Here is a 15,207-nt window from a genome sequence, read left to right as displayed (position 1 = left end):
CTTAAAGGAATAGTTCACCCAAAAATGAAAATTCGATCATAATTTACTCACTCTAATGTTGTGACTTTCTTTCTTCTGTGGAGCACAAGAAAGAAAAACATCTCTTCCTTTTCATCCATACAATGAAAGTCAAGAGGCTCTAATGTTGTTTGGACAGAAGAATGAATGTCTTACAGGTTTGGAGCAACATGAGAGAGAGGGTACAATGAGGGGAGAAAAAAATGCGTGTAGAAACAATTTTCACAAAAAAATTGCTCACTCGGAAATTTTCAACAATTGTTTTTTTTTTAAAGTAGAAGTATTTCAATAGTATTTTCTTGTAAAACAAATCTGTTTTATTTATATCTTAGAAAAATCATACATTTTCATACATTGTGAGAATTCAAGTGAAATCGCCATTTTAAATGTTATTTTAAATTATGTTTTCGATTAAGAAATACAATTCTCTTGATTTCAAATTTTACACAGATTCAGATGACACTGAATAACATCTTTCAAAAAAGATAACTACAACTTTTTATCTCACCATTCTGACTTTTTACATTTGCAATTTGTGTTATAAATTCAGAATTTCAACATATAAACTAGCAATTGCAAGAAAGAAGTCTTTATTTCTCGCAATTGCAAGTTTATATCTGAGATAAAAAGTCACAATTGCCATCTTTTATTTTTTATTCAGTGGTGGAAACAGGCTTCCATATTTATAATGTTAAGCAGAATGTACTATTTACCCGTATACATTATAACTATATTATCTATCATCTCTTTATTTTAAGGTACAGTTTTTTTTTTTTTTTTAAAAGCACGTTTTTTTTTACAAGGTAAAGGATGAAATTTTTTTTATAAAATGTTACATTTGGTTTTACTCTGAAAGAGCATTGTTTAGCAGCATGACTATGCTGGAATTGTTGGTCTAAGCTAGATGAGGGTTGAATTTGTGACGTTAATCTCTGTGTATAAATACACACATTTTATGAAGCTGCCGTGTGGACAGATGGTCTGGCTAAGACTGTGTTTGGGTGTACATGTGTGTGTGTGTGTGTGTGTGTGTGTGTGTGGCATGCAGTGCTGAGATGGATGGATGCCAAACAGCCCCAGCTGAGCAGTAGCAAGCAGCAGTTGAAACAGATGTAGTGATGACATGTCATTCAATCACTAATATCTCTTAAGAACAAACCTCCCCTCTGTTCCCCTCCGTTTCACCACTTCTCTCTCTTTCTCTACTCTGCCATCTCTTCCTCTCTCAAGAACAACATAAATACAGATCGTTTTACTTTTGTCTGTATGTTGCAATAATAAATGTCAGGACATCTTCTCTGTTAGCAAAAATACTGTATGCATAAGATAAGGGTGACTGCACTTTTTTTTTTTTTACAATAAAATGCTGCAAAACCAACGTGATGCAAAAGTGATAATTTTTTACTATTATTATTATTTTTTTTTTATGTATGATGCATGAAAAAAACATTGTACCCAATATCATGGCCATCCTTAACTATTTAACATTTTGTCAAATTGGTGGCTAATTTTAATGAATTTTTACAATATCATTTGTATCTTTCATACAATCTGCTTGTGCTTGAGTGATGTTAATGTTTAGGTGTGCACTTCATGCTTACTTTTTTTTATTATTATTAAGTTTTCATGCTATTCACATTGTAGGTTTCCTGTGAAATTGGGTTGGAAAATCCAGTTCACTCTTGATTCCAAATTACCAGTATGTATTATATAGCAAATCTCATCTGCTTGAGTGCTGTATAATCAAAAAATGTAAACTACATTAAATTGCTAAACATATGTTGTAATTGTAGTTGTTGTCAACTACTTTTTTATTTTGTTGCAGAATGTAACAATATTTTCACCCAGCTCCTTTAATGAAGTTGTATACATAAGTATGTACTTTATCTGCATACATACAGTATTCATATGGGTGATATATATATATATATATATATATATATATATATATATATATATATATATATAAAATGGGTGATATATATATAAAATGGGTGATATATATATGGGTGAGGATTCAGCAATATCACTGATAGTGCTACACAGTCATTTTTAGCAGATGGATTCTTTTTAAGGTGACCAATAGTAAGTGCGGGCTATTTTACATGGTACACTGATAGTGGTACAATATTTTTGTCACCTCTTTCCCATTAAAAATGATCTGGGAACTCACAATGACCAAGTAAAATGGCTTTTAGAGAGATTTTGTAAAGCTTGGCACTGCACAGCCTCTTAATTGGGTGTCAGTGCAGCTCTTCATCCTAAACACAGCAACATCAAGAGCTGCAACCCTTCATTAACTCTAAACATGTGGTTTAACAGCACTGCCACAGTCATCCCTCCTCAATTCCTGAAAAAATAAGTTATGGCACATTATTTTGTAGTGCCAAATGTTTTGTGATATTCAGTTGACTGGGCTTAGAGAGGCTGCAGCCCAGTAGATCCCTGGATCCCTGGGCTGGTGTAAGGGTGATCCCCAGATGGAGAACGCTCATATTCGGAGACCACCAATGGTAATAACCCAGTGACTGAGAAGGATCAGGACTGGATTAGGACCAATCATTAATCAGGTCCCGCTGTGTCTGTCACAGCATCATTCTGTCTATCTACAAAACAAGGGGTTTGCTGATCTTCTAAACCTAAACTAGCGAAAAGTTTAACAGTATTTTTCTGGCAAACAAAACAATCAGGATCCCAATTATGTTGACAAACTTTACACAATCAAACCTGATGAAAAATATACACAATTCAGCTATTAAATAAATGATTAAATATGATTAAAACAGCAGTATTTTTCTATAATATTCCAAAAAAAATTATATATATATATATATATATATATATATTTTTTTTTTTTTTTTTTTTTTTTTTTGGAATATATGTATACACACACACACATACACAAATGCATTTATCTATTTTTTTCTATTAATAAAACATAAAATATAAAGAAATAAATACCAAAAAATTATAATAATAATAATAATAAAATTACATATATAGTGACTTTTGTGATCACTGTTAAATAATGACTCATATGAAAACAGCAAATGTTTTTTGAACCATTCAATAGAAATGAGTCACCTGAACAAACCAAGTCACTAAAAAAGGGGCTGAATTCAAAATAACATGCTACCGTACTAATCTAATTAATATTTCTGCCATAATTTTTAGAAAGTCAGAAATAATGAGGGTGTAACAGTACTCCAATGTCTGATTTGATCAAACCCAACACTACTTTATAGCTAGGTACTTACAGTAATAATAAAGTAAATTGTTAGCTAAAGTAATAGTTTCTAGACAACATGTGTAGTGTAGATAACAACATTTTCAAAAAGGTAGCTGAACTGTAGCTTAACATTAACTGTTACTGTAACTGTCACTCTAAATGTATGTTTTCTGAAAAGATTTTTGTATCACAGCATGAGAGGTTTGAATGAGACTGCAACAAACGTTTGAGACACAAACAGTGATGATAAAAACTGATGCAAACAGTAAACTGATTTCGCTTGAATATTATTACATTATCTCAAATAAAAACACTTATTGTGTAGCCTGACTTGCCTTAATTAGTTTCCGTGCTGGCACACAGAGCAGAAGTCTGACTCACACTTGTTTTCTCTCTCTCTCTAAACTCCAGACATATCTCTGAACTGAATTTGTTTTCCATGTCCTCCTGTCGATGACTAACACCTCACAGGAAGGAAAATCACATATGAAATATCTTTAACATCTCAGTTGTTTCTTCTAGTCGGCAAAAATAAGAAAAAGCAAAAAAAAAAAAAAAAATACATAAATGAGACAGCTGAGGAGATGTAGGCGCCAGATTTTTGACTCCTGCTTCCTACTGCCTCACCTTCATCTTTCTAAATTTTGTCTCTGCACTTGCCCAAAGACTGGACAACTGGATTTCAGACCAGAAATCTGATGTATTTATGTGTTTGAACATCTTGAATTTCATTTTTATTTATATTTTAGAAGAAACGTCTGAGTTATACTTAATATATACACAACTGTTCTAAAGTTTTTATTTATTTATTTTTTAGTCTCTTTTATTCACCAGGACTGCATTTATTTGATAATGCACCAGGACTGCATTTATTATATATATATGTCTACATCTCCTCAGCTGTCTCATTCATATATATATATATATATATGTTTTTTTTTTTGTTTTTTTTTTGCTTTTTCTTATTTTTGCTGACTAGAAGAAAAACTAAGATGTTAAAGATATTACATATAAATATATATGATATCAAAGCTGAATTTTCAGCATCATTACATCATTATTGCCGATTTGGTGGAAATATTTCTTCTTATCATCAAATGGTTGTGCTGTTTAATAATTTTGTGGAAACTGTGATCATTTTTTTTCAGGATTCTTTGAATAGAACATTTAAAAGAACAGCATTTATTTGAACAGAAAGGCTGTGCTCTCAACTTTTCATCAATTTAATGCATTCTTGCAGAACAAAAAGATTAACTTCTCCAATAAAAATCTTACTGGGCCCAAACTTTTGAACGCTAGTGTAACTGAGAGCTCTAATAGCTGTACTGAGCTAAAAAGAGCAACCTCCGAGCATAAAATGTCCTCTGGGATGTTAACAGAAAGTTTAACTGACTCTAATCATGTTTTGTAACTGAAATGAAAGCCCAGCTGTCATAAGTCTGCACATACTTACAGAAAACTCTCAACAGATCACTAAAAGAGGGGTGCGTGTGCCGGGGAGGGGGAATGACGGTGCGCTGAAAAGATGTCTGAGCCATTAACATTCATCCTCTCAAAAGATTGCAGTGGTGAATAAATCAGTGTGTTCAGACGAGCCTCATATAAACAAAGCCAACATGGGACACAGCTGCCCAGAGCTCCACTGACCCACTTTGGCAAGGCCTGTTTTGGGGAGCCAGTAAGGGTAACTGGTCCCAAAGGGTGGGTGGGGGGGGATTTGAAGGGCAAGTGTCTGCTTACTATGCAAGTACATAAGCATGGGGAGGAACTCAGAGTGAGGTTCAGAAAAATCACATTTGAAGGCATTTAGCAGATGCTCTTATTTAGAGTGAATAGAGATAATGTATTACACTGTAATTATGTGAGAGGAGTATCTGGGAGTAAGTTTTCAGCATGATCATTTACTTTGAGCATGGACTGCTCATATCATGTTACAATGGTAAGAAAAATAGTTTCCCCTATACAGAAATTATATTTAACAGAGGGCAAATGGAGATCTATGTTTCCTGATCTTTAGAAATATATCTTAATGTCTCAAACTGTGCTTAATCATCAGACAAAGATCAGACATTTTAATTTGTACGCTCTTATTTATTGGCATAGAAAAAAATGGTTTTGCTCACCGAAAGGTTCTTTGGAAAACCAAAAATGGTCACTGAGACAAGAAACTGACAAAAAAAACCTTTTGAAAACTTTTTTTTTTTTAAGAGTGTACTTAAACATTTATAAAATTCTTCCGAAATCCACCGATCTGTTTATCCAGATTAATTTTTATAAATATTTACTCATGCATATCGCTCTATACTTATTGCATACTGCATACTGCCAATCTTACATTTAAAAGAAGAACCATCTGAGACAAAATCCATATATGAAGCATAACTCTCATAAGCAACCTTTGAGCAATATAATGTTCCTCTAGGATTTACTCTAACTGCTAACCATGACCTCTTAGCTGACGCACAGGATGGGGTTGCAGTCAGGGTCATTGCACAAATCCAAAAAGAAGGAGGGGCAAGAGATTTATCCCCATAAATAAGTTGTTAATGGTCACAGGCTGGCAAGTGGATGGTCTCAGATCTTAATCACGGCATGAAATACAACCTCTGGATGTCAGGAGGACATTGTGAAGAGAGAATTACACTCAGGTTTACATTTCTGCAGTACTGAGAGCAACTAAAACAACGAGATTTTATTTTACCCTAGGAATACCCCACCAAAACCCACAAAATACCATCAGTATGTGACTTTTACAAGAAAAAACCAGTAGCTGCTTTTCAGGAAGCAGTGAACATAGCTCTCAAGCATCCTCCCCCGGTTTTGACCTAATCTACTCTTGAAAAAGATGAATTTCATCCCTCTTCATACTCATTTTCAGCTTAAACATAATCCTCATGGTGACCTCTTTATAGTGGCAGTCACAGGCCCTATATTTGCTTTCATGGTAAATGCATTTGCAGTGACAGCAAAGTTAATGAACCTGATGTTTATTGTCATTTGTCTAAATTAGACTTCTTAATAATATTATTTCTCTAGTAAAAGAGAGGATTGTATGCATAATACAGGACACGTGAAAACAAATCAGGTTTCATAACATGCACTTGTGTGACTAGACTAGTGTGTATGTGGGTCACATGTTTGGGCAAAAACAGTTGTGCTCAAAATAATCTGGCAACGAGAGGGAAGTTTCCTAATAAACTTTCCTCATAAAGAATCTGGGAAAACATGTGGTACTTTCTGCTCCGCAGCACTTGGCCTGTCCTTGTGCGAGTCCTTAGTTCCCCTCGTGACCACATGTGTCATGAGAGGTTCCCTCTGTTTCATTCCAATTTATAATTATAAAATACCAATGGTGTTTGCTTATGTAAAAGCTGCCAACATCATGCTAGGGTGTCAGAATTCAGATTGGCTCCACTTTAATTCAGGTATGTGAATTTGAATGGAATTGGCCACATGCCACAGGAAGTTGAATTGGAATGGCATTCTCAAATAAACCTGGAACGGCACATATTCCGGTTTCTAAGGTGCTCTGAATGTTTGCTCTGCAGTTGCTAGGGTGTTTTGGATGATTGCTAATTGGTCACTTTCTGGCCCAAGTCTGGCCCAATACTCTCTGGTCACCAGATATGGTTTGAGACCTTCAAAGTAAATATAAGGATTTTTTCACCCCTTTGGTGAAAACTAGGTCTAATCACCTACAGAAGTAACAGGTCGCATGTCCTGAACAAATTAAATGATAAGTATGAGAAATATTAAAGGCGCAGTAAGCAATATTGACAGCTGGTTGAAATGGGTCAGTCAAAATTCTAATTATTGGAGAGATTTGTCTCTAAAGCCCCTACTTCCTCAGACTCAACGTTCTCATGGGTTGCCAGATTGAAGACACACAAGAGCGCAATTGACTATTAAAGATGACCAGCCTTAGACTTTACGCTGAGTAATTGTTTTAATATGCCTCTGGTCATAGAACTGCCAACCCGAGAGGTTGAAATACTTTTGGGTAAATTGGCAGTGGGGGGAATCACACAGACCAAAACAAAAACAGACATTCTGACACACAACGTACATTTCAAAATACAATAACTGGCTGTAGCATTGTTTTTCAGAGAAACATGTATGTGGACTAAATATCTGCAAATGTATTATGATATTTTTGTGATTTAGTACAGTGCAAAAATTTTATACAGAACATTTAATAGTAATTCTTGCCATAGTGCGTAACCTGGTTCTTCTGAACGCTTACCTGCAGAACATTTGAGCTCCTTCCATAACGTAGCACTGGCCCCCGTTGAAGCAGTAGTTGGGCTGCAGGTCACATGGAGACTTGCAGGAGCCATTGGTGCGGACAAAACCTTGTCGACATTCTGAGCCATTAACGGAGTCAACCACTCCCGGGGGAGCACGGGGGCCTGCACCCACAGTGGATTTTGGGGATTTGGGCAGAGGGAAATCAGGGTTGGAGGGCAATCGAGGAGGGAAGCGTTTGGAAGAAGTAGTACTGAAGATGACATCGTCGTAAGAGTCAGTAGTGCTGCTGTAGGGGTAATCTTCAGTGGTGGGAGACACACTGTCGTCGTAGGGTGTCATGTAGTCGTAGTTGTCAGGCATGGACCAGGAGGTGGGGTCACGGCCCTGAAGCTCATGTGGGGAATGAGACGGCGGGCCAAGGTTCTCGCGGTGGGAGCCGGAGTCAAAGAAACCTACGGTGACGTCGGACGGGGAAGGGGGATTAGTTGGGGATGGGGTTGTGGGAGACGTTTCATGGTCGAGGTCAAACACAGTGGTCTCCATGTCTTCTTTAGCATCCTCCCAGGGTGGTAGTGTAGGCATTTCCTCCGTCGCTTCCTCTTCTGTTTTGTGTTCCTCTTCCTCCATGAAGGGGGTGACATGCTCCTTCACGATGGAGGTACTGACAGGCTCATGGAGAAGGAAGTTTTCGGTCTCAGCAGACTCTCTGATGATCTCTGGGCTTGCCAAAGTGGTTGTGGCACCTTCACTGGAAGTTGGAGTTCCAGGAGTTGGCTGGAAGACCTCTTCCAGCATGCCACTGCCTACTTCTTCATCTCTAAACTTTTGTCCGCTGAGAGCCTGGTCTGAGGAGCTGGAAATGCTGGTGAACTGTGACACCTCCTCTATCTTCTCCTCCTCATCCACGGTAGACAAGGAGGTCACATTAACAGCACTCTCAACCTCAGTTTCATTTCCCACCACAGACATACCTGTTGGAAGGAGCAGATCAAAGTTAGGAGAACTCATTCAAAAAGCCGCTGGTATTAAACTCTTTGCTTATTTCCTTCTCAGTGCTAGGTTTTCCAATATCTTTAAAAACTTCTTTATCAAGCCTTGAGATTAGGCACAATTATTTAGCTAATGCACATGGTTGTCAAAAACAGGATTAGGGGTCGCAACTAGATTCATATGGGCTCCCGGCGGAGCAACTATTACCCTTAAAAGACACACACCATCCTTGACCACCAGAAAAAACCCAAAGATTCTTTTGTCATCTTATCAGGTCTAATCAAACAATGTTGTAATTTGATCTAAAGTAAACACAGTGTTCATAATTAATTCAATAAGATATTCAAAAAGAGTTACTTGATTTTATCCATCAAGTTGACTGTGAGAAATGTCTGACAGATGGCTGAAAAATAACAGGGCTTGCTTGGTGACTATGAAATAAACACCTTTTCAGACACATGAATAAATGACATTTTGATCACGGTGCAATATATTGAAACTTGTGCTCAAAATACAACCCATGAAAACAAGTCTAAATATGCTTCTAAAGCAAATGTATCATATTTTATAGATTTGTATATATTTTTACTGGAAACAAATAAAAAACACTTTCACAAAAAAATGTATTAAGAAATCATTTTTGAGGGAAAGATAGTTTACAAAGACATTTTTCCCCGTTGGAATATTTTAAACAAATGAATCATTCACAATAGGTCCAAGAATATGACTAAAAACACAGATCCTCCCAATGAAGTAATGGTCAGCCCTGGCCAAACTAAAACAGTTAGGAACAGTCCCTTAGACATGAATACAGCTTCAAGTACAATTCATTATGATTATGTTCTTTTTCATGAACTCACAACTTGACATTTAGCCACTGGGAAATAATTCAAAGAACAAAGATTTCATAGTTGCTGACTAAAAGCTCAAAAATGTGTTGTGGCTTCCACTACACAGGAAACGTGTGAATTTCTGGAATTACAATAACACTTTTTTTTTTTCTTTTAGTATATAGGCTCAACTAAAAGTGATTTTTAAAACACGCAGTAAAATTCTAAGCAAATTTACACGACAGCCTCTCTTTCCTGAAGACCTTTGTTTCCAAAGATGGGTGATTTGCATTGATTCTCCTGTGCCATTACCTGACTGCTCTAGTGATGAATGACTGCTCTAGTTGATTTACTTCTGTATTGCCAGGACCTTTTTGTTCTAAAACATCAGTGTTTTTTTTTTTACTTTAAAACCAGTGACTACTAAAGAAATAAATTGAGTATCATTGGAGACATAACATGTGACAGTAGAGACTAAGATCTTTGGCACAGAGCTGCTTCTCAGAAGAAGAAAAAAAGGTTCCCAAAAATGGCCAGATGTGCTTGGTCTGGATTTTATTAGTGAGCGTGAATCACTAATGTAGTATTTATGTGACAAATCTGATGGAGATGAATCTGATACAGCTCCTTTGTGTTAACATTACAGTCTCTGCATTCGTGCAAGATTAATATGCCTTTCAAACACAGATTCCAAATTGATATTGAGGCAAAAATACCAAACACAATATAACAAATAAGGGGAAACATATTTGAGCTTTGTACGGTTAGCTTTTTTTATTACTTGGAACAGAAAAGAAAGCACATGAAATTGGATATTTAGAAACCTTAGGTTGTAATCATTTTATATTTCAAAACATAATTTATTCCTGTGATGGCAAAGCTGAATTTTTAGCTGCAATTACTCCAGTCTTCAGTGTCACATGATCCTTCAGAAATTTGATTTGGAAAATGAATTTGAAAAACTGAAAAGGTACAAATATCAAAGCTTCATTGCTTAGAGTAAAAATGAATCCTATGTTTATTTTAACACAAACTATGATGATTAATACAGGAAGACATGATCAATCTGACTAAATAGAACCAGATGTTTAATTAAAATTCACGATCTCTACTGTACTGTACGTTGCCCAATGAACACAGCCAATGCAAAGTAATAAAACTCTCATTTGAGGAGCATAGTCATATTTCAAGCATATCTGCTAAATTGTATAATGGGGTTTAAGTGTGACTCATGTATAGAGCATCCAGTGGTTAAATTCGGGATAAAAACCAAACTGTGCTGTGGAAGGTCTGAATATGATAAGTGAGAACAGGTCAATCATTTGGAAACGTATGTCATTGATACCTGACGGTCACCGAATTAGGAGCAGGATTTTCACATACGCTGTTTTCCTCTAACAGAATACGCCGAGCTGGTCAGCCAGTCAAAACTATTTGTTTTGTAAAAATAAGAACATTTGACACCAGCTGGAATGCTGGTTTTGCAGATTTTGTGGGTTAAATAGCCAGATCTGGGGCAGATCTTTAAAGCCAAGGCATTATCAAAGATCTCCAGCCACAGTATTTAATGTGCCTCCCAGACGGGACGCGGTACAGAAGCAAGAAACCAGGGGCCCCAGGCAAAGTGGACACAAAAAAGTCCTTGTGTTTCCCCTTTTCTCTCAGGCACCCCAGTGCAGCTTACAGGGGAGGAGGTAATTTGGTGTTTGCCGGCCAGGCTGGGAGGAATGATGGGCAGGGGAACTTAGTTGCATGACTTTGGGGAGACGCCAGGCTCTTTGTTTGTGCGGCTCTGCAGACAGTGAAGGGAGGACAGCAGTGGCGCTTTTCCACTGCATGGAACGGTTCAGTACGGTTCATTTTGGGGGTTTTCCACTGGGTACAGTACCTGGTACTTTTTTAGTATCACCTTAAAATCAGCCATTAAATCAGCACAGCCAACGAAGGATCAAACGCAGCTGTTTTGAATGACGACACCTTTTTTTTAACAACCAAAAATTGCCCGTTTTGTTGTCTGTTGAGAAAGTACAGATGTTCCTCTCGTTGATAGCAGAGGAGCGGATCCAGCAAGAGCTTGATGGGGTGACGTGGAATGAGCGTTTTTCAGGAGTCGGCACAACTATAAGGCCGTGAATAATAACTCTTACTCTGCGATTTCTGTAAAATCATCTTATTTCCAATTCAAATCCAATTTGTATTAAATAATTTACTAACAAATTAACTTTTTTTTGTAATAAATTGAAAAGTTAATCAAATTTAAAAAGTTTATTAAAAACAATTATAATAGCATAAATCTACACTACTGTGCAAAGGTTTGGAGGTGGTAAGATTTCTTTATTGTTCTTGAAAGAAGCTTCTTATGCTCACCAGAACTGCATTTATTTGATCAAAAATACAGCCGAAATAGAATTTACAATGTAATTTATTCTTGTGGCATATTACTTCAGTCTTCAGTGTCACATGATCCATCAGAAACCCTTATAATATTCTGACATTGTGCTGAAGAAACATTTCTTCTTATCATCAGTTTTGAAAACAGTTTTTTAACAGTGTTTAATATTTATGTTAAAATGAATTTTCTTTTTCAGAATTCTTTGATAAAAAGAAAGTTCAAATGGACAGCATTTATTTTAAGTAAATTTAAATTAAATAAAACATTTTTATTAAAAATGAAAACATTTAATTTAAATTTAAGCAGAATTCTTTTGTAACATTCTAAATGTTATTACCGTAATTTGAGTAATTTAATGCATCCTTGTTGAATACAATTATTAATTTCCTTAAAAAAAAAGATGTTACTCACCCTAAACTTTTAAATGTGTGTGTGTGTGTGTGTGTATTGCTGATGCCACCAAAGATTAATCACCAAATGATGAGCCTTTATCACTGCATTGCTCCAGAACTTTGCGATAAAAAAAGAAAAACATGCAAAATATAAATGAAGTGGTAAACAGAGATCTAACTTCCAACTCAGTTTTGTCAACACAAAAACCCATCTACTCAATAAGCTTTTATGAAACACCTTCGTTTTTCTGTGCAAAAACACAGGATTCCATCCCTCCATGGAATATTTTCCCTTGACTTATTATGCAGGTATTAACAGTCAGATCTTTTGACCTTGAGGCATAATCAGACAGCTGCCACTGGACGTCTCTCCACCTCCCGTTGCATAAATCTTTTCATTTTTGTACTCAACAGGTGGTTGGATGGAGGAGGGATGTGTTGCCATGGGAACCAGCTTGCCCTTCACTGTGCAGAGTGAATGCAACGATGGAGCTCGAATAAGCTGTGTGAAAAACCTTCGTTAAATTCATATGCCCAGATCCAGAAAAAACACCTAGAGATTTTTAACTTGTGCTATGACTTCTACAAATTTTTTCTAAATAAATAAATGAAAATAAGAGACAGCTGCTTGATTTTCTAGCATACAAACAACCTTTTTTTTATATATCCACTTTCATTTTTCCACTTTGATAGGCTAATTAACTAAGCTAATGATGTCTTTTGATTACATGTATGAATTCACACGGCAGATACATTAGGGGTGGGGTGATCAGTTTCTGATGAAACACAAAATGGCAGCAGCCCACATTAACACAGCCCATCTTTATAATTCACTCCCTTTCTTCTGGTTGCTTTAAATCCATTAATTAAAAAAAAAAACAGCAGATGTAAACCCACTAAACTCCTGCATTCAAAATATTTCAAAAACAAATTGTGACCACCAATAATGGCATTTTCCCACCCCTTGTTCTTACTCTGAAAACACACTGCAGTGACTTTCTTTGGCAGCAAATGATTGTGAATGAATGCAAATCTGATTAAGCTTACCTAAAACCATTTAAAACCTGCAAGCTGTTGTTTTTCGACTACATTGCAACAGATCCAGCTGAAAATACACAGCCCTTTGCCTACAAATCCATTCAACTCATAACCCACAAATGCATCCACACAACAACCATATTCCATGACAATGTCAAAAGATATAACACTAAAATGCATCCTGCAATTTAAGCAGCTGTGTAATGACATCATACCCCTGGAACAAAGAGCAGCGAGGTTTATTTGCTGGTACTCAGGACTGCATTGACATTTCAACTAAAACTGCACATTTTGCAGATTTGGGAATAATAGCCTAGATTCAGAATAGTGGATTTCATTTGTGAGGATTGATGCAAACATCATTACATCAATCAAATGAGGGTTTAGTGTTTAGAGGATAAAGCACCCTGTATCCTCCTCTAAATCTCAAGGGAATTGAGATCAGAATCCAGTGTTCAATGCACAGATTGATGCACAGTAACAGGTGGCACATATATAGACATTAATTATGCATGGGTTAATGATTATCAAAAATAATCACAAAATTAGATTATAAACAAAACAGCTTTCCATTTGCTGACATCAGAGCAGTCATTATGCATTATAAAATAATATAATATATACTGAAAGCCCAAACGTATGGTTTGATCGGCAAGATGTGGCGGGCAACACCTTTTTTTCCCCCCTAACAGCTGCTGAATCTTTCTGCACAGAAAATGTGTGGCAATAAAAAGGCGATTCAGCAAATACAGATCAGAGCGTCGAAAGGAAATACATTATCAAATCAGTTACTGGGACAAATCAAATTTTCCTGCAGATTACACCGCGCCGGTAATGACCTAATGGATTGGAAAACTGGACAATTTGATCTTGTCAATTACCATTTTACAAAAATTGCTTTATAAATTGTAAAAATCCTTTCTCATTTACATTGGAGGAGGAAAAGCAGGTACATTCATGAAGCCAACAAAAGGCATGGCCACCGGTGACATCATTTTTACCTGACTGAGACCAAGACCACATTGGCCGCCATCACAGCAGCTTTAACAAAGGTGTCCAGCTGATGTAATGCAGCTTTGGGATTAATCAAATAAAATGTTTAATAACAAACCCTAATTGTCATCAAATTTCATATTCCTATTAGCAGATTCCAAGACACCATATTTTCCCTTCCCTGTTGCTGGGCGAAACTGAGCATCCAGCCAGATGGACAATGGACCATCTAACCAACAGTGAAGAATTATACAACAGATTTGTATGATTTCATGCTTTTGTACCTAAAAACAGCGCGCGTCAAATGAGATCATCTCAACCGCTCAGTGATCTATCGGAATTTTAAACACACCACTGGTCAAGGAAACCGTCGCTCCCAATGGGTTGGTCCTCCATCCCTCTCTAGCATTCTCAGGAGGAGGAGAACGACACAATCGTTCTAATAACCCAAGTGAATGACCGTTACAAGAATAAAGACATTCTTGTTCCGTGCGTAAAATCAAACTACACGCGTAAACATTGTGATCTGCTGCGTGAGACTGTCCAAGCATGAATTATTTAGCTCAGCCAGGGGAAATGAGGAATTTGCGCTTTATTTAAGGTCATACATATAAAAAATGATTGCAAATTGCTTGCAGATTTTTCTGTGGCGTCCCTTCCTTTTAATGTGGGTTAATTAATGATGTGCACTTTGGACGAAGCCCCAAATCTCCCAGTTCGACATTTAACCTACATTTCCACGGCGCTGGTCCAGGCACATCAGCAGCAGCAGAAGCCGCCGGCGGCGCGCAGTCATGATTTACGCACAGCAAAACCCAGCAGCGGCTGCACTACTGACCGACATTCTCATTTTGGGATGCTGTTCTGTCATGCCACCTCGTGTTTGAAGGCAACTGAGACTTAACTATCAGCTGATTTAATATGCATTTGAAAAAACATCTTACCATGTGCAAACAGCGGTGTCAAGAAGAAGAGCAGAAGGACCGAGAGCATCGGCACGCTCCAGCATCTCAAACACGAGCTCATCTCGTTTCGGTTCATCCTTGCGTGTAACTAAGAAATCTAGCAGAAGAAAAA

General features: G+C 36.8%; 1 protein-coding gene across 8 annotated transcripts in view; it reads right to left on the bottom strand.

Annotated features, from left to right (window-relative positions):
* Positions 1-15,207, bottom strand: part of LOC113115884 (chondroitin sulfate proteoglycan 5-like) — a 35,635-nt gene that overhangs the window by 18,463 nt on the left and 1,965 nt on the right. For 7 of the 8 annotated variants that reach the window (XM_026283592.1, XM_026283591.1, XM_026283596.1 and 4 more), the window contains exons 1-2: positions 15,075-15,207; positions 7,491-8,466 (exon numbers count right to left, since the gene is read on the bottom strand). The exon at positions 15,075-15,207 is cut by the window's right edge. In XM_026283592.1, coding sequence (XP_026139377.1) covers positions 7,491-8,466; positions 15,075-15,171 — 1,073 coding nt within the window. In that variant the 5' untranslated portion in view covers positions 15,172-15,207. The remainder of the gene's footprint in view (positions 1-7,490; positions 8,467-15,074) is intronic. The other variant, XM_026283594.1, reaches the window with a different exon arrangement.

Source organism: Carassius auratus, chromosome 16 (assembly GCF_003368295.1).
Source record: "Carassius auratus strain Wakin chromosome 16, ASM336829v1, whole genome shotgun sequence".
In the NCBI taxonomy this organism is placed as follows: domain Eukaryota; kingdom Metazoa; phylum Chordata; class Actinopteri; order Cypriniformes; family Cyprinidae; genus Carassius; species Carassius auratus.
The sequence above is the reverse complement of the archived record's forward strand: the minus strand, read 5'-3'. Positions and strand labels throughout refer to the sequence as shown.